Raw genomic sequence first — 22,867 nt, 5'->3', positions numbered from 1 at the left:
AAACAACTTAAAACTAGGTTCTCAATATTTACATTTTACCACCAAATTATTGTTTAATGGTAGTTTTTGCATTTCTGTTTTAGGTACAGATGAATCGAAATTCCTCTAGTAAGTCTGACTCTTGAATTGATTATTTTGTCTATTGAAATGTATCAGGCAGTTTGTCAGCCTGATGTAGTTATAGAAATAAATTATTTTTTCATCATTACTAGTTTTTTAGCAGTCAACTAGAAGGATGTTTTCTTTAAACATAAAATAACTTATGTATATTATTTCTTGGAGCACTAACAGGCACACCTAAATTTAATAAACAGCTATAAGAGTATTCAGAAATTAACAAAACCATATTTTAAGATGGTATTTAATAAATATCTAAGAATATTAAAATGTTTCACTGGTGTACTCTGTTGCAGGAGTCAGAAAGCATTTATAAAATGAGTAATCTTTAGCTTTACCTGTTTCTTAGCTATATCACAATTGCAATTTCTATTGTATGATTGTAAAAATAATTTAATAATACAAAAACTTTTAGGATATTAACACCTTTTGCCTAATTATATTTTAAAAATAATAAGGATTATTGGAAAACTAGAGTTGAGACATCCAGCTCAAAAGCTGTGTAAATTTGTAAACAGAATGCCTGAGATAAAGTATATCAGTCTTAACTGAAATTAAAACACAATTTAAAAGACTCGTTAAATTCATAATAAATATCATATTTAAGATGTTTCAATTAAAAGTAGCTTGATGATAGGGGTCTTGGGGAAAATGAGAATAAATGGAGACTCCTGAGTTATGAAGATGAAGGAGGACAAAATACAGAAAAATGGAGAATAGTACAATAAGCACCTTGAGGCAGAATAAACAGCCAAGCCAGGCCAAATGGAAGAATGTAGTGTGAATGGGTATTATGTATAGCGAGGTACTCCTCAGTAGTTTGCTACAATTATCCAGATCGATTTACCTTGTATTTATCAGCTATTTCTTGGTGATGCATAATATTAGGTGCAGGGAAAGTTGCTTATACACCAGCATGACTTTTGCATTACTGATTCCATTCCTATTTCTTACTGCTTATGAAATGGGAAACATAATTGCAAAAGTTAGTAAAACAGACTGTTGCCCCAGGTTGCTATAAAAATTTGAATTTTCCAAAATAGGACTTTTTTCAAGAGTTAATCATAAATATAATAATCATTAATGATATTTTTAGAACTTGAAAAAATGTTTTTATGATTCATCAATTAAAATTCTTCAGTAAAGTTTATGTATGTATTTAAACATTTTCTTCTACTTTTTAAAAGTTATAGTTTGTATTTTTCTCCTTTAAACAGTAATTTTATTTTAATGAATTTTGTAGTTTAGTTGATAATGAGTAATTTCTTAACAAAGCTATTGGAAGAAATCAAGATTCAGCAGAAATTCAGCTTATGTAATTTCTCTTTAATTGTTTGTATTAACATTATCACTTCCAAAATTTTCAAATTGTTCACAGCATTGGGACATGTATGTAGTTTCTCTTTTTTTGTTAAAATATTGTATTTCTCAGATTATGAATTTTCTGATAATATTTCAATTTTTTAATTAGATGAGGAGTTAACAAAATCAAAGCCATCTGCTCCACCCAATGAGTAAGTTCTATTTTTAAAAGTAGACTATTATTTTAGAGGGATTTTAGGTTCAGAGCAAAAGTGAATGGAAGACACAGAGGTATCTCAAATTTTTCTAGCCTCCCCATCAAAATCCCTCACCAGAGTGATGCATTTGTTACAACAGATGCATCTGCAGTTTGACGCCTCATAATCACTCGAAGTCTTAGTTTACATTTGGGTTCAATCTTGACGTTGTATATTCTGAGTGTTGACAAATACGCAGTGACATGTACCCACCATTATAACATCATATAGAGTATTTTAACACCCTCTGTCCTCTCCTTATCGCATTCTTTCTGTCACATTTACATTTTAAGTATTTTGCCTCTGTCTTTTCTTTCCAGAGTGTTTTCTAGATAATTACCTCTACAGTTTCAGTGCTACTAAAATGTTAATCATCCTGTTTTCTAAATTGTGAAAAGTCATGTTAGAGTTTTTAGATGTTTTACTTTTCAGTTGATAATATTTTTTACAGTGATCTTTAAGAAATTCATTGAACTGCTGTTGGCCTTGGTGGCCTCAGTGTTTCTAAATAAATGATGATACAATCTAAGTTTATATTTGTGTGTATTTCAGCTAGTTCACATGGAAATTTTCTTGTTTCTTCCTTCAGTTTTGCCTATGACTTTATAAAATACACTGTATTTCATGAGCTTCAGAATGAGGAAGTGTCTCAAGATGAAAAGGCAGAGGACCAGATGGCATGTTGCCACATCTTCTTAAAATGAATAAAAAATATTAAACTAATGTTGCATGAGTCCCTTATGATTTTTCTATTTGTGAGAGTACTTTGAGTTCATGTTTCTTACATGAATAAAATGTAGACTTAATTGAGTAGTTTTGCAAGATAACTTGTTTAGCATTTAAAGTTTTGTTTTTAGGAATAATTTATGCAGTTACAATGTTAGGGTTTATCTTATAACATAGTGTGCATAGGTAAGTGTTCAGATACTAGACAGATAGGAACTTTCAGAAAGTGTAACATTTTCAGTAAAGTAGGCTTACTTTCTGTTTAAGATTTCTTAAGATTTTTTTTAAATAATTGCAGCTTTAATATATTAAAATATTGAAACCGTCTTTCTGTACTTCAGAGGACTTTTTAAAAAATCCTTTCACCTTCTTCTCCATCTTTGAAAATAAGTGTGGCTTTGTAAAATATTAATGAATTTCACTTCACTTCAATTTTCTGTCTGAGCCTGGACACTATGTGTGAATCAGCACAGCTGATACTGTCTTAGAATCAGTTTAGCTGTGGGTCTTTGAACAGCTTAGTTAGACTCTTTGTACCGCTTTCCTTCATTTGTAAAGCTGAAATTATTCCTATTTGACACCATCCCAATGTTGTTAGAATCTAACCAAATATGATCTAGGGAATAATTCCCCACCTCTGCCCTGCCAACATCATATAGTGTTATTTTAGGTTCTGCTAAAGTCTGTTAAGTTACTTTACATAAACCATTGGCAGTATACCCACCCTTTCAATGATGTATACTGAGCTGTTAGAATTCTGTGAAATAAAAATAGGTAACTAGATTTTCTACTAATAAATATTCTTTTGTTAAAATTCTTTTTTTAATGACATGGCAGAAAAGGGACCAGTGATTTACTTGCTTGGGACCCCCTATTTGGAACATCTCTTGATCCGTCATCTGCTTCACTAGCTTCGTCATCAGGTAAGTACATACATATTTTTTTTTAACTTGAGGGATGTAGTAGTTACTTTTTTTTCTAATAAACTTATTCACCACTTCTATATTGTATTTAATGATATAATACTTTTTTTAACTTGTCCTCTAATCGTATTGGCAGATAAAAATAATTTTATACTGGCTTTGTTAGTTTGAAGACCCCATGGCTTAAATAATAAAATGTCATCAAATACCAACAGGGTTAAAAAATTGATGTTTTTAATCTCTAGTCATCATTTCATATCATTACCCAAATAATAATTGTTTATAGATAATTCAAATGCATAATCAGGCATTAATGTAACTGGTCCTTTCTTGATGAACATTTAAGTTCCATTTTATTTTCCACTGTGTACATTAGTGGAAATAACACATTTTGTGTACATCTCATAATAACCTTGTGATAATGATCATTATAAAATCTGTGGGTCACAAGATATGTCCATTGATACTTTTTGCTAAACTACTTTTTGGAAAGGATTTAACACTTCCCAAGCAATATATGAAAGAATTTGATGAATGCTTTTTAGTTGTCGTATTGGCAAAAATATTGTTTCTCTTTTCTTCAAAATATACAATTCCCATAAGTCAAAAGTCAAAGCAGGCATCAAAAATGTATGTTATATAAAAAAATCACTTTAAGTTGACTTTCTGTTCTCACTTCTGGGATTTTGAATTGCCAGGTTAAGAGGGTTCTGGAATCTTAGGGATACAACTTAAATTTGTTGTGATCATGCTAGATCAGTCTGCTAGGAGTTACTTGTTCTATTTAATTTTATCACATTAATATCTGCATGAAGTCCTTTTTATTGTTCCTATTTAATAGATGAAAATGTAAAAAAGCTCAGAGATAATAAATAACTTTCCAAGATTACATAGCTAGGAAATAAGGAGAACAAGATTCAACTTGGATTTTACTAATTCTAAAATCATTTTTCTATGTGTCACACTCCAGTAGATTAACAACAACAAAAGGCTAGGCATTTTATAATTAATAATAAAATATTTATATTTTAAAACAGACTGTTTAGAGAGTATTTTAAAAAGAAACTACATTATATATCTACTCTAAATGGTATTTAGAAAGTAGGGAGTGTAATCTATACCTGGTATTTAAAAAACAGCAAAAACAGTCAGTTGATAGTTGAACATATTCTGAAGTAACATTAGACTTTCTCAATGGGTATCTGTTCCTATTTAGTGTTATAAAACTAACTTTACAAATATGTAAGGGAAATAATTACAGAATTCTCTTCTATGTTTAGTAAAAATATCAGTGATGTTTTGTATTTAGAATAGAGTCCTAAGCAGTATGGTGTGTGTGTGCGTGTGTGTGTGTGTGTGTGTATGTGTATTAGTTACTAGGGGTTGAACCCAGCATCTCACACATGCTAGGCAAGGGTTCTACATAGCACTGAACTACACCCCTAACCCACTTTTTTATTTTTTTAATTTTTGAGTCAGGGTGTTGCTAAGTTGCCCTGGCTAGCCATAAACTTGTGAACCTCTTGCCTCAGCCTCCCATAGCTGGGATTACAGGTGTGCTACCTCCATGCCCAGCTCTAAAGCAGTACTTAAAAAATTTGTTAACCTATTTTTATGAATTATTTCTTAAAAATCTTCAATGAAAATGTTCAAATTGGTATCACAGGGGCCTTAGTTATGTAGCAGTTTCTTCATAATTCTGCTCATCATTTCTTGCTTTTTTTTAGTATAATCTCTTCTTTAAAAAGTTCTTCCTCTTGTTACCCATGTAAACAATATTTTACTCGTATCTTCACTTGAGGTAAAAACTATTTTTATCATTTGATGTTTAGTAGCTAGGAAATGATAAATTTACTAACATTTTGCTAGTTCTGTTTTTTAATTTATTTGCGGGGGGTTGTTTGTTATTTTGTTTTCTGTTTTTTTGACTTTTTTTTTTTTTTTTGGTGCTGGGGAATCAAACCTGGGACCTTGTGCTTTCGAGACAGGCGGCAGAACCACCAAGCTAAATCCCTGCCCATGTTTTCTATTTTTTGAGACAAGGTCTCACTGTGAGTTCAGGCTGGCCTTGAACTCAACAGTAATCCTGCCTCAGCCTCCCAAGTGGTGGGATTAACAGGAGTATGCCACCACGCCTGGCCCTTTTTGTTTGTTATTTTGAGACAAAGTCTTGCTGTATAGTTCAGGCTGGCTTTGAACTCATTATGTGGCTCAGCCTTTCCTCAAACTCAATAGCAAGCCTCCTGCCATAGCCTCCCAAGTGGCTGGGATTATAGACATGTGCCACCATGCCTGGCTACTCATTGTATTTTAAGCCTTTCTATATGATATGAAAAATAGTAATTATTTTGTTCTTCAAAATATGTTAGTGATACTCAAAAAAGATAATCAAGCTGAAGATGCTAAGCTAAACAGTGCTTGCCTTGGATGTGCTAGGCCTTTGGCTTAATCCCCAGCTCTCCCCAATAAAAAGATGTCATGAAAAGATTTAGGAAAAAAAAGATAATTATTATTAAGCCTTCATTTGAATGCAATATAATTATTGGTCAAGGTGACCAATACATTATTGTGATTCTGTTATTTTACAAACTGGCCCTAAAATTATGAAATACACATTTTGTCTCAAATTTTTTCCACCAATTTTTACATTGCATGTTTTCCCCCATCCTAAATCCTCTGCTCAGGTACCCATTTTCACATTTTAGCAAGGTCCAGGTTTTGAGATTATTCCCTACTCTCTCTTGTCTCTTTCACAATCTTAATTGTCAGTTAATAAAGTTCGAAAGGTTGCTTAGAGCTTGGTTGAGAAGTAGTTTCTGTTGCATCTTGTGCCACACAGACTATAATTGAGCACGTTTATTTTAAACATGATAATATATAAACATTTGTGTATTTTTTAAATGTAATATAACTACCTCACACCTACCTTCCCTTTGATAAGTGCCCTGTAGACCATTTTCTTTTCTGCCCATAGATAAATTGAGCTCTTGTGCTCCAGTAAGACCCTTTAAAATTATCTTTTAAAAATATTAAGCTCCATTGCTGATTTACTCCAAGGAACTTCCTATATCAGTTTTATCGCTAGTCAGGAATTTTGTTGAGTTCCATATATACACTGCATTATAATTTTGTCATCTTGTCAAATCTTTGTAGACCTGGTTCTTACGTCACGGTTATTTACCTTATTCCTCTGGAAAAACAGGAATAATTCTGACTTTATATAGTTTTTGAACCTTCAATTTTATATAAATATGGACTTCATCTTTTCATAACATTGTTTCTTATGTTCGTACTTGTTTTCCTCAGTTAGTATGAAGTTTGAGAATGTAGCTCAGTGGTAGAGCACTTGCCAAACATGAATGATGCCCTAGGTTCCATTCCCAACTCTGCATTTAAAAAATAAATAAATAAATGTTTTGAGTTCATGCTGTTCCATGTATTATTTGTTCTAGTTTCAGGTAATTAAAATAACATTAAACTGAAACAAAGGAACTATTGACTACGTAGATACACATTTTAGTTACCATCATCTTTGCTTTTAGAATCTAGATTAGTCTCTGCTTTGTTCAGGTAAAGAATGATATCACAAATGTGTTATCTTTCCTCTTAGGTAGTATCTATGGGCAGGTACAGATTAGCTCTTATCACCTATGTTTTTATACTTTTAGGGCATTTCCTGTTTCTTGAAACACTTCAAGACATTTGTAGCAGTGAGCTCCACTACCAGAAAAAAAACAAAATGCACTAGAACACTTAAGAATGTAATCATTATGTACTGCAAATATTTAATAATTTTTTTAATTTAAAAAAACAATAAACAATTATAGTAGTCTACTGGAGAGGCTTCTAGAAGCAGTGCCTAAATGACATATGCAGATAGGATAATCATTTATAAACAGTAATAGTAATAAGTATTGTTATTAGCTTTCCTCAAAAAGCAGATTCTGATTGTTTGAAGAAGCTAAGCTTCACACTTTCGCCAGGCTTAGTTTCAGTCTGTTTAAATGCCATTTGGACAGGCCTCCTGATCAGTGATGAACCTTCAAGAGCCTCTGCTTAGTGACATTGTCTCACAAGCTTGAAATAAGAGTGTGTGTTGGTGCTGGATTCATTAATGAGCATATCTTTAAATGAGATATAACACAAAGAAGTGTGGTAAATGTGATGGTCCTCAGGTTGCTGCTCATTTCTTTCAGAGAACAGTTTAAACTGAATCCAGTTCAGCAGCAGCCTCAGATTCTAAGCTTGGTGTCTTATCTTTTTTCACTGTTTTCTGCAAACAATGCTGAATAGTGTTTATGTGATATCCCTTCATGTGATATGGTTTTCTTTCTTTTTTTTTTAAATTTTTTTTCTCTGAGAGAGGGTCTTGCTGTGTAATCCAGGCTGGTCTCAAACTCACTGTGTAGCCTAGGCTGGCCTAGAACTCACAGAGATCCTCCTGCCTCAGCCTCCTGAGTACTGGGATTACAGGCATGCGCCACCACACTCAACTGTGATATGCTTTCTAAATGATTCCCTACCTCCCAAAAAAGGAACCCTCCTGTACTGTTGGTGGGAATGTATACTGGTACAACCACTATGGAAGTCAGTATGAAGATTCTTAAAAAAGTAAAAATAGAAATTACTCCCTTTCTAGGTATCTTTCCCCAAAAGTTAAAGGCATCTTTTTTTTTTTTTTTTTTTTTTTTTTTGTACCGGGGCTTGAACTTGGGTCCTTGCACTTGCGAGGCAGGCGGTGGAACCACTGAGCTAAATCCACGGCCCTAAAAGCATCTTATTACATAATACTCACGTTTATAGCAGCACAACTCATAATACAGTAGTTAAGTCTTGAAAGTGGTCTGTATGTTCATCAACAGATGATTGGATAAAGAAAATGTGTTTATACACAGTGGAGTACTACTGTGCCGTAAAGGATAGATCTGAGTCATTCGTAGGAAAATGGGTGCACCTTGAGACCATAATGTTAAATGAATTAAATCAGACACACAAACTTAAATATTGCATGGGTTCTCTTGTATGAGAAACCCAAGATATAGATAGATATATAGATAGATAGAGATATATATAGATATGTATATATATGATAGATAATAGGAAACAGGGAAGAGATAGGGCTTTTCCAAAAGAGGGACCAAGTGATGGAGAGGGGAGAGGGAAAGATAGGAGAAGGGGATGAAAAAAAGAATGAAGATGTGTTCTGTATATGGAAGTCCCCACAATGACTGTAATCATGTACTGCAAATATGTACTAGTAAAAAAGAAGGAAAACAGATCCTCCCACCTCTCATTCATTTCCTTTCAATCCTGTAACTACTCTTTTATCTTAACTGTCGCTTCCATCACCTTCCCTCTTCCTCCATTGATGACCAAGGGCCTTCAGCTTAACTTCTTGTTTCCCTATACATATATTTAGGCACATTTAGATATTTTTAATGTTGCATATCTGTAAACTTGCTGAATGTATTTCCTCCCATTATATTTTACAGTCTCTGGATGATAGCCCATATTTTACAATGGACCAAACAGTTCTGAAATCATTTTAATTTCTTTAAAAATAATTTAAACATGTTTACCTCCATTCTCCTGCTTATAAATTTCTGACTTGGTGCTGTACACTTGGCTTTCATTCAGTAATTTCTATATAAGAATTTTTAATATTAGGAATACTAATTTTTAAAATTGTGAAATTTGTAATTGGCATTGAAAAACAGTGAATATTAAATTTATATAGGATTTAAGAAAAATTAAGATTATTGTGAATACTTAGCAAAATAATTGTAGTGATTTGTGGAAACTAATAGAATATTTTTTAATGCTTTTAATTATTCCTGAAAATGTTAGGGTGTGGTTCAACTTAAAAGTCAAATTAAGTTTAAGGTATTTTATGTAGAGTTCATGTTATAAAAATTTGATCTTATTACTGTCTGTCAAGTAGATGTATTGGTAGAAACTAAAGGCCCAAAATTGGTTTATTTTCACAAACTAGTTTATCAGATTTAAGTCTTTATATGTATAAGTAATTGAAACAAATTAAATGTGTATGTGTGTCAGTTTTGTTCAATGATTAATTTTTTTTTCAGGAATATTGTACCTTTAAGAAAAAGCATATTTTATGGGTAGATTTCCAATATTTTAACAAACATATGTATCTCCTGTAAAATGAACATGAATCCCAGCAGTTCTGATATAATAGAATGTCTTTATTGTAAGGATTGTTATATACTAATGGTTTTCTTCAAATTCTCTCCCCCCCCACCCCACCAGCCAGGCCCACAACTCCTCTTTCTGTAGGCACCATTGTCCCACCTCCAAGGCCTGCTTCCAGACCAAAGCTTACTTCAGGCAAACTCAGTGGGATTAATGAAATAGTATGTACTCAGGTGGTTTTTTTAAATTATATAACTGTTTTAAGATATAAATGATATTTTTCTGTATGCCCCTGTACAGTTAAATGCTTGGTTTTCTACTTGAGCCCTCAAAATATAGAAAAATTTCCCCCAACAAATGCATCCTTCACTCTCCCTTATAACCTCAACAGTCATACCTGTGAACCCACACATTGTCCTAACCTCAACAGTCATACCTATGAACCCACACATTGTCCAGGAGGAAAAAGATTTTTCAGAGTTGGCACATAACAAAAACATCATTCAGTATCCATTGTCTCACTGTAACGAAGCAATTTTCATATAATTCTGCTTAAAATCAAATAGTAAGGAAGAAATTGTTATTATGCCTTAGAAATACACTGCCAAAAGGGTCCTGGTGTGTATCTTATTCAGCTTTCTATATTCTAACCATAGGAAACTGGAATCCACATCAGTTAATTGACCTAAAAGGATGTATGTTGGGGGGATGGGGGCCACTGGTCATCACAATGAGAAGATCAGTGGGCTCTATTCAGAGTGAGGCCCTCCCATACTCAGCCTTTTTGCTTCTGATGTGTTCTGTTTTGCTTCATCTTCTACACTAATTGCTAGTTTAATTGCCAAAATTAAATTTCTAAAGGTCAAACATTATCTTATTTTTTTCCTTGATATGTATTTCCATTGGTACCGTAATCCAAGAAAGTGAATATTTAAGCTGAGTGTATGAGACTGTAAAGTTGCCTCAGCAACCTGGATCACTAGATTAGCTGCCCAACTTTCTGTTTCCAGCCTAGGTTCAGGCCACTTCAAACTTTCCAATATTGCCCAAATACATCATGCTTTCTTTTCTTTTAATGGGGGGGGGGGGCGGTGCTGGGGATCCAGTTCAGGCCTGTGCCATTGACCTACATCATGTTCTTTTATACATCCATTTTTAAAATGCTCCTTCTGTCTGAAGTACCTCAGGGTTTTTTTTGTAACAAACTGGCCTACTTAAGACCTAGCTAAATATCACCACCTACATAAAACTCTTCCATCATTCCATCACTTCTCCAGCAGATTTAATTATTCTGTTATTCCCATATACTTACTTACATTTCTACTAGTGCACATAGCACATTATGTTGATTTTCTTTATGTTCTTCTTACTGATCTGCTGTAACCAATTTCATACCCTTAGTATTTTGAATAATGCCTCTCTCATGTACATAATTAGGAAAATGTTCAGTGAATAAATGAAAAGGCTTGAGCACCACTTGTTAAAATGGTGTCATCTTTCTTTTACTTCCTATCTGAGTGAAATAACTTTAGGGAAAGTGAAATGAAAAACAAGGTACCAGGCTGCCAAGATGGCCAGGATTTAAGTAACATAAGAATTACTATATCGTAAGTACAAAATTAATAAAAAATTATGCTGATTACAAAAGCACAATGTTTGATCATGTAATAAAATTTGGAAAATGTAGAAAACATAGAACATTTAAATTTTCCTCTGTCTTACCCTCAAGATAACCACTGTTAAGATGCTTAGATATATATTTCTTTTCATTATATTCTTTTTTTTTTTTTTTTGGTACCAGGGATCGAACTCAGGACCTTGCACTTGCAAGGCAGGTGCGGTGCCACTGAGCTAAATCCCTGACCTTTTTATTATATTCTTAATGCATAAGTATTTGTCCAGAGGTAGAAAATAAAATTGTTAAAATTACAGACTTATTAATCACATATTAGCCAAACAACATTAGGCACATTATTTACTGAATCCCCATTTCAACATGGGTAAAATGCATATAATGATGCTAGGTTGCTGTGAAACTTAAATGACTTAATATGTGTCAAACATGTCAAGTACAAGTATGCTCAAAAAAGTGCATTTTTTAAACAAAAAGTTAACTGTTCATATTTCCAGTTAATTTTTCACTAGAAAATATTTTGGGAATGGCTTTCTAAATTATGAATTATTATTTCATGGTTTTCAAGAGAATCCTTTGTCAAATAATTACACACTTAAGCATATTAAGATAAATCAAGTCAAGCTGGATGTGGTAGGACAAACCTATAATCGCAGGTGGCTGAGGCAGGAGGATCCTTGGGAGATCGAGGCAAGCCCGCACTACACAGTGAGTCCTTGTCTCACCACCCCTGTCCAAAATAAAATTAAAATAAAGTCAGGCTTTTATGGTTGATTCATTCACATCAACCTCCTTTCCTAGAAGCTCTCTTCCCTGAGATCTTTCTAGAAACTACTCTGAGGGCTTCAGGGAGCACCATTTGAAGTGGATTGAGTATTTCAATGTATAAATGCTCTGTCTTCTAGACTGTTTTCAGAATTAAATTTCTAACTTTAGAAATTTATTTAACATTTAGTTTATTTCTGTTTTCATTGTTATAAATAATGTTTTAATGAATATTCTTATGCTTCCTTCTTTGAAGGCACTATTTCTTTAGTAAAAGATTTTAAAAATGAAATTCATGAACTAAATGAGATACATGTTTTAAAGATTCTTGATAATTATTACTGTATTGTCTCCTAGTGAACCACACCCTCCTTATCCACTAAGCTTTGCTGTAGAGCAAATGCATTTAGAGGGGGGTCCCAGACCAGTGGAATAATCATCACCTGAGAACTTGGTAGAAATAATCTCTCTGGCTCCATCCCAGACAAATCAGAAATTCAGGGGAGGGGCCCAGTAATTGGGTATTAAAAAGCCCTCTAAGTGATTCTGATGCACACTAATCTTTGAGAACCACTGTTTCAAAGCAATGTTACCCAATAGAAATATAATGCAAGCAACATATATGATTTCAGTTTTCTAGTAGCACATTTAAAAACAGTGGAGGGCCAGGGATTTATCTCGGTTCTGCTGCCTGCCTCACAAGCGCAAAGACCCGAGTTCAATCTCTGGTATCCCCCCCCCAAATAAATAAAAATAAAAAGTAAAAGCAGTGGAATTCGGTCTAATGTATCTTATTTTACCCCATATATCAGAAACATTATATTTAGAATAATGAATGAAGTTTTACATTCTTTTTATGTATATGCTAAGTCTTCCAAGTCCTCTCTGTATTTTATAGCCTTATAAATACATCTTAATTTGGATTAGCCACATTTCAAGTTCTATGGATAATTGTACTGGACAGCACAACTTTAAATATAGTTTGAAACCACTTAGGAAAATAGCTATTTCTGTCTTTTCCTTAAGAATTGTAAAATGCATTATAAAAATGTGTCTGCATCATATTGGCCACAAGGCTATGTTGCTTGCAGTAAGAGAAAATCCCCCATAATAGTTGATCTCAAGATTTTTTTCCTAAGCTTGTTAAGTTTCAGATCATTCAATTCTGTTATCTGTTCAGCCCTTTACCATTTGTGTCTGTATCAATATATAGCTGAAATTTTAGCACCTGGCTATATTTTTTTTAATGTGTTGTCTATAATGGTGTCCTTAACTGTACTCTAGAAAAAAAATTGTTTAAAAGTAGTTATACGTGTGGGTGGGGGTGACAAATGATAAAATAATTTGTGTAATATCTGAATTTTATGAAAGTATCTGTAAGTTGTTCATTAATATAATGAATTGAGTGTAGGAGTACTTACAGGTTTTTATGTGTTTTTCATGTCTCTCACATAAGAAAGGACAGTATCTTTCCTGTTCACTCCTTTTTACCTAGTACCTGAGCCATATAGTAGACATTAAATAACTGTTTCTTTTATAAGCAGGAAAAAATTATTTTTAATTAAGGTAAATATGCCTTTAAAAAATGAGACACCTTAGCAAATGTTGCTAATATGTTATTGGAACAATTAAGATTTTGGAAGTAAAAGGTCTGTTCACACAAGTAAAAGATAAATGAATTGGAGATATTTTTGCTATTTGTTTTTGTATTTAACTAGAAAAGTGAAAAAGTGAACAGAATTATTATTTTCTTAACTTCTTTGTGGGGTGAGCGTTATTAATGAGGATGCCTTACAAGGATTACAAAGAAATGTGAACAGATTTGTAAACATCAGAAGTAAAAGGCAAGCAGTATTTAGAGAAGAAAATATTTGTAACAAGGCAAAAGGTTCACATCAGACCATTCATAAAAGTGAAAATAGACACATATCTATCAAATTAACTAGAAAATTTTTTAATTATTGTATTTTCTTCTGTGACTCAATTCATTGCTGACAGAGTGCAGAGAAGTAATTTCCTTTGTATGCAACAGTAGTGTAAAGTGAATAACCATTTTGGGAAGCCATTTGGTAGTGTATGTGAAGAGCCTTCATACTTTGTTTAAACTAGTATTTTAGCTTCTGAGAATCTATATTAAGTATACTTTTTGAAACACAAAGTATTTTATGCACAAAGACCCTCTTGACAACATTATTTTAATATATCCTTTCATCTTTCAGTGTATTTTTGAAAATGATTTGACATATGGCATATCTGAGTTTAAATTACAAGAAACAGTAAATTTGGTATATTAAAGTTAAATTTACCTGATACAAAAATCTCTGACAAGGAATTGTTGTAGCGTTTTGATAGATAACTTTGCTTTTAAGCCCAGGCCATTCAGCCCACCTGTAACTTCCAACACCAGCCCACCTCCAGTCGCTCCTTTAGCCCGGGCAGAAAGTTCTTCCTCTATCTCATCATCTGCTTCATTGAGTGCTGCCAATACTCCAACAGTAGGTAAGTGTTTATCATTGATTATGAAATTTAGCAAAGTATAATCAGGCATATATATATGACCTAGTAAGGAATTTAACTTAGAAATTTTATTTTTCTAGAAACACACCTGATTTCATACTGGCCCCATGTCCTTTTCTATTTCAGTCTTTATTATCTGGATAGGAGAATTTTAACTGTGGCTAGCAGTATTAAGAATGAATCAAATTTACAACTACTGTCAGTATAAACAGTTGAAAAAAATATATAATGCAGTTCTTTGTGCTGTGAACTGATAGCTGCATTCTTAAGAAAGTTTGTGTTTTGAAAAGAATTGATTTAATGAAAGGAAAGGATTTTACACTTGAATGAGTTGTATTTTTTCATCAGAATTTAAATCAAAATTAAGATTTTTTTAAAAGCTATTAACGTGTAATTGTATAAACCTAAGCCTCATCAAATAAATCTAGTATTGTATACATCTAGATTTGGTTAATTTTTCTATTGCCTTTGCTCAGTTTTTTCTGTAGATTTTCTTTACTTTTCTCATTAGTGTAATAAACAAATGCACAAAGCCACTTAAGCACAGCAGCTATGTTTCAGAAACAACCTCTCATCAAATCAAACAACTTCTCAGTAATGCCATCTTACTGCTGGTTCTAGGAAGTGATGGCTTTTGCCTTGGTAGTGCCAGTCCCTAATTTGCACTAGCAGCACTACTTCAGAATTGCTCAAAGTGTGGTCCTTGTACCTGCAGCATATGCATCACTTCATACTTAGTAGAAATATAGACTTTCAAATCAGATATTCTGGGAGGAGGCTACCAAGCTGGGTCCTACAGGGGATTCTGATGAATGCCAATTTGAGAGTGACAGCCCTAAAGCCCTGATTTAATTATATCAGTTTAATTTGTGAGAACCCACACAGGAGATAAGCATCTTGTCTGTGTGGCCATTGTAAAAATAATATGTAAGAAGCATAGGCTAAAACGTAATATGTGTCACTTTACGTAACTTCATAATAACAGCTTTTCCTCTTTTAACTTCATGTAAAATGAATATATATAAATAAGTTTGTTCTTTCATTTGGTTTAATGAGTATATATATATATAATAGTATTGTTAATTTTTATTCTCATGGTGTGTATATTTTGGTCATAAGCATGTAAGATGAGCCCTCTTAGAAATCAAGAAGATAGTCTGGGTAACAAAAATGAACTTTAGTTCTTTTTCATTATCTAGATTATTCGGAAGGGTTTGTTTGTAATAGGGAACCTGTAAGTGCATTTTGATTGAGTTGGTACATACTTACGGTTTTAGCCAATGATGGCAGTAGGTGACGGGGGAAGCAGGTAAGGCAAGTGGATGTGAATTTTAAACAACAGAGGTTCTTGAGCTGTACGTAGAAAGTTCTCCTCTTTTGTCAGATGTTAGAGCTGGGAATGGAGCTCAGAGCTGGGGGTGCTTGCCTAGAATGCCCACAGCCCTGGGTTCAATCCCTAGAACTGCCAGATTTTTTTTTCCTTTCCGTCACAATGTTTATTTAGCTCTCTATTTAAAGTTTTGCTTCTTCTTGTTTCTTGAAAATGTTTTCTTTTCCTGCAATATTTTGTTTTATTTAAATATGATAGAAGATGATAATTTGATTGGGACACTCTCTGAAACTGAAAAGCACTATGAGACATCATCAGGTATTGTATGAGACACAAATGTATGTGTTGACTAATGATCCTAAAGTGTATCTAAAATGCTCCGTTACCTAATTTTTCCTTTTCCAGCAATGTATAGTGTCTCAGAAATAAAGAATAATACTAAGATTAACTATCTCAATTTTGTGCTAATTATGTCCGGTTGATGAGTAAGAGCTACTGACATCAAATTCCTAGTTATAAAAACATAATGGTTTTGCATTTTCTTCTGTTTGCCTGATCTCTTTTTGCTTCAATATTGAGAAGTATCAATAAATCTGAACTAGCTGTCAGAATCAGAGAAAAACATGATTAATAAAGAAGTAGAAAGAATATATCAGCTTCAGAAAGTTGTAATATCTATACTACTGGAGGAAAAGCTGTTACAGGAAAATCATAGGGATAGTGAGCTGAAGTTAGAAAGCACAGAAGTAGGAAGTGATCGGTACTCTTGAGCTGAAAGGAATTCCACATAAATGCCACTGGAAGACACCTTGTATCCTTTATTTATCTCACCTTTTAAGCTGTCTGCATTTTCAGAATACACAGTAATCTGAATATGCAGCAATTAAACCAAAATTGGAGCCAAATGTTTTCATTAAGAATACAAAGTATTTTTCATTTTAAAAAAATTATTTATTTAGAATTAGTATAAATTTAGTTTTTTAGAGACTTGAGTAAATATTTTCTATTTAAATTAATTTTTGCAAGAATACATGTGAAACATGATCTCAAACGGAAAACAAAACTAAAAAATACAGAAGTGGATATGTCAACTGTAAGTAGACTTTGAGTTTTTCCCCTACATTTCAACACTTTACTTGCCAGTATATTGCATGATAGTTTATAGAACTCAAGCATCCTCATTGTATATGTATAATTGGAGGGTTGGAAAAATAACTGTTGATTTCTTTTTATTTTTTTGTTAACAGTACTGGGAATCAAACCCTGGGCTTCATGCATGCCAGGCATCTGCTCTACAACTGTGCTTTATCCCACCCACCCTTATAGGTTTCTTTTCATTCTACAATCAAAGCAGAGATTAATGTTAGGCCTTGACTGTGTGTAAATATTCATTTGTGTGAGTTACTCAAGGGAAGATATGAATTTTATATTTAAGAAAATACAGGTGGCCCTTGGTTTACAGCCGATTGATTTTTAGGATCTCTTAAGCAATACCAAAATCCATAGATGCTCAAGTACCTTATGTAAAGTGATACAGTATTTGTATATAGCCTGTACACATTGTCCTTTAAATCATCTTTAGATTACTTATAACACATAACATAGTGTAAATTCTATGTAAATACTTGTTATATTGTTGAGGGAATAATGACAAGAAAAAAGATAACATTTCCCCCCAAAATATTTTCACAATTGAATCTGCAGATGTGGAATCCTTGTGTAGTATATGGAGGGCCAATTCCATACTTTTCTTCAATTAAAAGATTATTGTCTGGGGGTATTGCTCAGTGGTAGAGTTCTTGCCTAGCATACATGAAGGCCCTGGGTTTGATATCTAGTAAGAGGGGGTCTGGAGAACCCAACATTTTTATAATGAATGTTGTTGGCAAAGATGGAAGGAAATTGGGAACTTTTATGCACTGTTGGTGGGAATGTAAAATGGTACAGCTTCTGTGGGAAAAAAAAAAAAGACTGTCCCTCAGAAAATTAAAAATAAAATTGCTGTATGATTTAGGAATTCTGCTTCTGGGAATATACCAAAAAGAATTGAAAACAAAGTCTTAAAGAGAAAGTTTTACACCTGTCTGTCATAGTAGCACTATTCACAATGCTCAATAGATAGAAGCAACCCAAGTGTCCATTGAATAGTGTATTAGTGAGCTTTCCCATTGCTGAGACTAACTAACCAACATCTGCAACTTAAAGGGAGGGGGGTTCACTTTTTTTTCCCCATAAAGCTTATTTGTACATTTTAGGTATACAGTACAGTTACATTCATCATTGGGAACTTGTACCTTTATATGATGTATCTTGGTTCTTATTTTTTTCCCATTCCCTGCCCTCCCTTCACTCCCTCCACCCTTCCCTATTTACAAACACTTTGTTTCCATTTTTTCCTTTTCTCATATTTTTTCTTTTCCCTTCTTTCCTTTCCCCTACCCCTCCCACTTCCCCTGCTCTTTTAGACCTTTTCTTCCTATTTCAATTATACATTTTGATCTTTATTTACACTTTTAGTTTGTCACACCAGAGAAACTATTTGGTATTTCCACATGTGTGTCCTATTTATTTCACTTAAGAGTATGGCTTCAATGTGCATCCATTTAGCTATAAATGCTCAAGTTTCTCGGTTTTTATGGCTGAGTAGTACTCCATTTTATTAAAAAACCCACATCATCTTCTTTTTTTTTGGTACCTGGGATTGAACTCGGGTCCTTGCACTTGCACAACAGGCAGTGAAACCACTGAGCTAAAATCCCCAGCCCAAACTACATATTCTTTGTCCAGTCTCCAGTTGATGGGCAAATGGGCTGTTTCCAAGTTTTAGCTATTACAAACTGTGCCACTATAAACATGGGTGTGCATATATCTCTGTGGTATGATTCTTTTAATTCTTTTGGGAAGATACCCAGCAGAGGAATAGATGGGTCAAATGCAACCTCTAATCCTAATTTTTTGAGGTATCTCCATACTGAGTTCCACAGTGGTTGCACCAGTCTGCACTCCTACCAACAATAGAGAAGGGTTCCTTTCTCCCCACACCCCCGCCAGCATTTGTTATTGGTTGATTTCTTTTTTAGTATATGTGCTGCCGAAGCGAGCACATATTGGTTGATTTCTTGATAGCAGCCATTCTCTCTGGGGTGAGGTGGAATCTCAGTGTTGTTTTCATCTGCATCTCTTGAATGACCAGTGATGTTGAACATGACTTTTGGCTTTTGGTTTCAGAGGATTCAGTCCGTGGTTGACTGGCTCCAACACAGAAATAGCATGGCAGAAAGGTGCAGTGGAGCAAATCCACTCATTTCATGGTGACTGGAAACAGCACCAGGACAGAGTGCCAGAGAGGAAGGGGCTAGGGACGTGATATAGACCCCAAGGACACACCTCCATGACCCACCCAGACACACCCAGAAGAGCACTTTACTAATCTCTTAGGTAGCTCCCAAGCCAATAAAGTTTGACAGTAACATGTTTAATGGTCACAAGTACCAGAATATTATATATAAGTATAAATACACACATACATACAATGGAATATTATTTATCTTGAGAAAGGAAGGATATTTTGATATATGCTACAACATGGATGAACTTTAAGGACATTTTGCTGTCAAACAGTTTGACTCCACTTATATGAGGTACTTAGAGTAGTCAAACTGATAGAGACAGAAAGAAGAATAGTGGACCAAGAGACTTAAGAGAAGGGGTTTATTGTTTAGTGGACATAGCATTTCAGTTTTATTTATTTATTTATTTATTTTGGTACTAGGGATTGAACTCGGGACCTTGCGCTTGCGAGGCAGGCACTGGAACCACTGAGCTAAATCCCCAGCCCTGCATTTCAGTTTTATAAGATGAAAAGATTTATAGGGATGGATGGTACTGATAATTGCAGAGCTTTATAAATGTATTTCACACTACAGAGCTTTATAAATGTATTTCACACCACTGAACTGTACACAAAATGGTTAAGATTGGACCGGGGATTTAGCTCAGTGCTACCACACCTGCCTCACAAGTGCAAGATCCTGAGTTCGATCCCCAGTACCAAAAAAAAAAAATGGTCAAGATACTAAATTTTATGTTATGTGTATTTTACCACACACACAAAATAATTAACCAGGCATGGTGACACATGCCTGAAATCGCAGCATTTGGGAGGATGGCCAGAAGATTGCCACAAGTTCAAGACCAGCCTGGGCTACATAATGAGACTGTCTCAAAAAAAAAAAAAAAAAGAGGAAGAAGATTATTATAGCCTCCATCTTTGTCTGAAAGTGCACTTTCTTGAATTTCTGATGACCCTCCAGGTTTACAGTGAAATTTTCCTAGTACACAAATAAATTATTTGTGTAAATGTAATCAGTGAATTTATAAGTAGTCTGCTCTTTTTCTTAATGTTTTCATACTTGTACCCTAGGACTAGTGTTTCCTGATCAGGCTTTTATCTTCTACGTAATCACTCTTCACCTGATCTAAAAGTAAACTCCTGCCAGAATTCATTTTTCTCTTCAGTCCAGTGTATACTCTGTATTGAGAGTGATGTTACTAAATTTTAAAAAAAGGTAATGTTTTTTAAATGTTGTCAGTGATTTTTAGTGCTAAAAGAATAAAATTAAAGGTCTTAACATGCCTTGATCTGGATCACAATTTCTCAATCCTCATCTTTATGGTTTTTCATCATTCTAGCTCATTCCTCAATCATGAACATGTTTCTGCTTTGCAAAACTTGTGATTCATGCCTCCCTAGTTGAATATCTCTAATCCAAAATGCTCTGAACTCTGAAGCTTCAATCAGTAGGGTTCAGATTTCAGAGAATTTTGGATTTTGGATTTTCAGATTAAGGATGCTTAGTTGGTAAAGTCTGTGCACATATTAAAAAAAAATCTGAAACACTTCTGGATTCATATATTTTAGATAAGGGATATTCAGCCTATAGTAGCTATGATTACGTTTTTGCAGATAAGTTTTTATATCACTGAATTTGTTACTTTCACATCAAATTTTAAGTTATCTGATTTTGGAGGATTTCCTTTTCCTAATGGCCTACAAGCAGCAGTTCTTGTCTCCACACATTTTTCATGAGTGAGCTCTTTTTTCTAACTACAAATAACCTTCTAAATAAAAATTCCTTCAAAATCTGGAATACCATGCAATCTTCCTGACCTTTCAAGCTAATGAAATATTTTTATACTATTTGTAGAATGTGAAATTGTACTGATTTTCATCAGTACTCCAGGCAGACTAGTCTGTTTTTTGTTACCATAACAAAATACAGGTGACTGGGTACTTTATAAAGAAGAGTTTATTTATCTCACAGCTTTGGAGGCTGCAAGCCCAAAAGCAGGTGACCTCATTGGATTGGCCTATGATGAGGTCCCCAAGGCAACTGGTATCAGAATGGCCAGGAGCATGTGTCAGAGTGATTATATGGCAAAACAAGAAGCCACAGAGGGATTCAGAGACAAGGTGTGCACTTTAATAACAACTTGCTCTCAAGGGAACTGTGTCTTGGAGACCAGACTAGAGAGAGCTGTGCCCTCATTGACTTAACCACCTTGGTCTCGTCTCCATCTATTAAAAGGCTCCACCACCTCAGTACCACCACCTTGGAGACCACATGTTCAGCATATATATAAAACCTGAACAAACCACATCCAAATGACTATGAACATTGTATAACATCTGTATAAGAAAAGTACATATTCACATTTCGGAGATATTTGTTGACCTAAGTTATTTATTTTCTTCTTTAAATAAGAATAATTTATATTTAAAAACTACTATTGACTTTTAAAAAATTGCTCATGTGTTGTACTATATATTAAATAAAATGCATTGGGAAAATTAGAGTGGTGAAGCATACATGGGAAGAGTGTATTTATGAAGACAAAGGCGGTGCACGCTTGTGGGAGATACTTGTCTATGTCAACAAACACTGAACAAATGCAAAAATTAAATTTGTTCTCACTTTATTATGCTTTCCTAACACTGATATTTTTATTTAACTCTATAGGTACCTTATCTTTAAAATAAGAACTTTATGTTCATAAGAGTGAACTTTATGTCAGGGATTTAAATTTTTAAAACATTTTTCATAAGTGCATGTCACACTTTGACCACACCCACCCCCCATTGCCCCTCCCTTTCTTACTCCCTTTTTCTGGTTTGTCTTAGTTACTTTCTTATCACGGGAATACAGTACCTGATACCTCCAACTTTTATTTTGCCTCATGTTTTCAGTCTATATCCAGCTAGCTCCAAGCCTAGAAAGGCTTGGTCAGAGAAACTGCTGAAGTCATGGTGGCCAGGAAGCAGAAAAAGCAGAGAGTAACCCTTCCAGATCATACCCTCAGGGACCCACTGCTTTAGACCAGACCCCCCACCTCCTAACAGCAAAGCAACTATATTGCTCCCTTAATCTACTCACCCTCCACAAGCCTCACCTCTTTGCATATAGAGGCTTGGGGATATTACAAACCATAACATTATCTAATAATAGTAATTAATTTTTAAAAATTGTATATGGAATTAACCAAATATTATTGAGGAAGGGTAATGTGGGATTGTAATACAGACTGAACATTTCTAATCTGGAAATTTGAAGTCTGAAATACTCCAAAATCAGAAACTTTTTGAATGTTGCAACATTCAAAGTTTCAGATTTTGGATCATGGTACTGGCAAAAAAACAGACTTGAATATCAGTGGGACAGATTAGAAGGTATAGAAACACCCCCTAACACACTCAGCCACCTTATCTTTGACAGATGGGCCAAACATGTTCACTGGAAGAAAGCCTCTTTAATAAATGGTGCTGGAAAACTGACTTTCTACTTGTGGAGGACTAAAACTAGAGCCATGTTTCTCACCATGCACTAAACTAAAATCAAAATTGGTCAAAGATCTAAATATTCAAACAGAAACACCTAATCTGCTCCAAGAGAGAATACGTAGAATGCTGGAGAACATAGGTGTAGGCAAAGACTTTATGAACAAAACCCAGACCACACGGGAAATACCATAAAGAATCAAGAAGTGGTATTTCATCTTATTAAAAATCTTTTGCAGAGCAAAAGAAATCACCAACAGAGTGAAAAGACAACCCATAGAGTGGGAAAAAATTTAAGTCAGTGATTCC

General features: G+C 34.0%; 1 protein-coding gene across 10 annotated transcripts in view; it reads left to right on the top strand.

Annotated features, from left to right (window-relative positions):
* Fcho2 (FCH and mu domain containing endocytic adaptor 2) overlaps positions 1-22,867 on the top strand; it is a 111,545-nt gene that overhangs the window by 73,770 nt on the left and 14,908 nt on the right. For 8 of the 10 annotated variants that reach the window (XM_087203159.1, XM_087203160.1, XM_087203155.1 and 5 more), the window contains 6 exons: positions 84-108; positions 1,589-1,631; positions 3,240-3,325; positions 9,596-9,699; positions 14,246-14,375; positions 15,982-16,041. In XM_087203159.1, coding sequence (XP_087059285.1) covers positions 84-108; positions 1,589-1,631; positions 3,240-3,325; positions 9,596-9,699; positions 14,246-14,375; positions 15,982-16,041 — 448 coding nt within the window. The remainder of the gene's footprint in view (positions 1-83; positions 109-1,588; positions 1,632-3,239; positions 3,326-9,595; positions 9,700-14,245; positions 14,376-15,981; positions 16,042-22,867) is intronic. The other 2 variants (XM_004872866.4, XM_087203156.1) reach the window with 1 other exon arrangement.

This window comes from Heterocephalus glaber, unplaced genomic scaffold (assembly GCF_053883595.1).
Source record: "Heterocephalus glaber isolate CG9 unplaced genomic scaffold, H.glaber_assembly_v1.0 deba00001788, whole genome shotgun sequence".
NCBI classification, from domain to species: Eukaryota; Metazoa; Chordata; class Mammalia; order Rodentia; family Bathyergidae; genus Heterocephalus; species Heterocephalus glaber.
The sequence above is the reverse complement of the archived record's forward strand: the minus strand, read 5'-3'. Positions and strand labels throughout refer to the sequence as shown.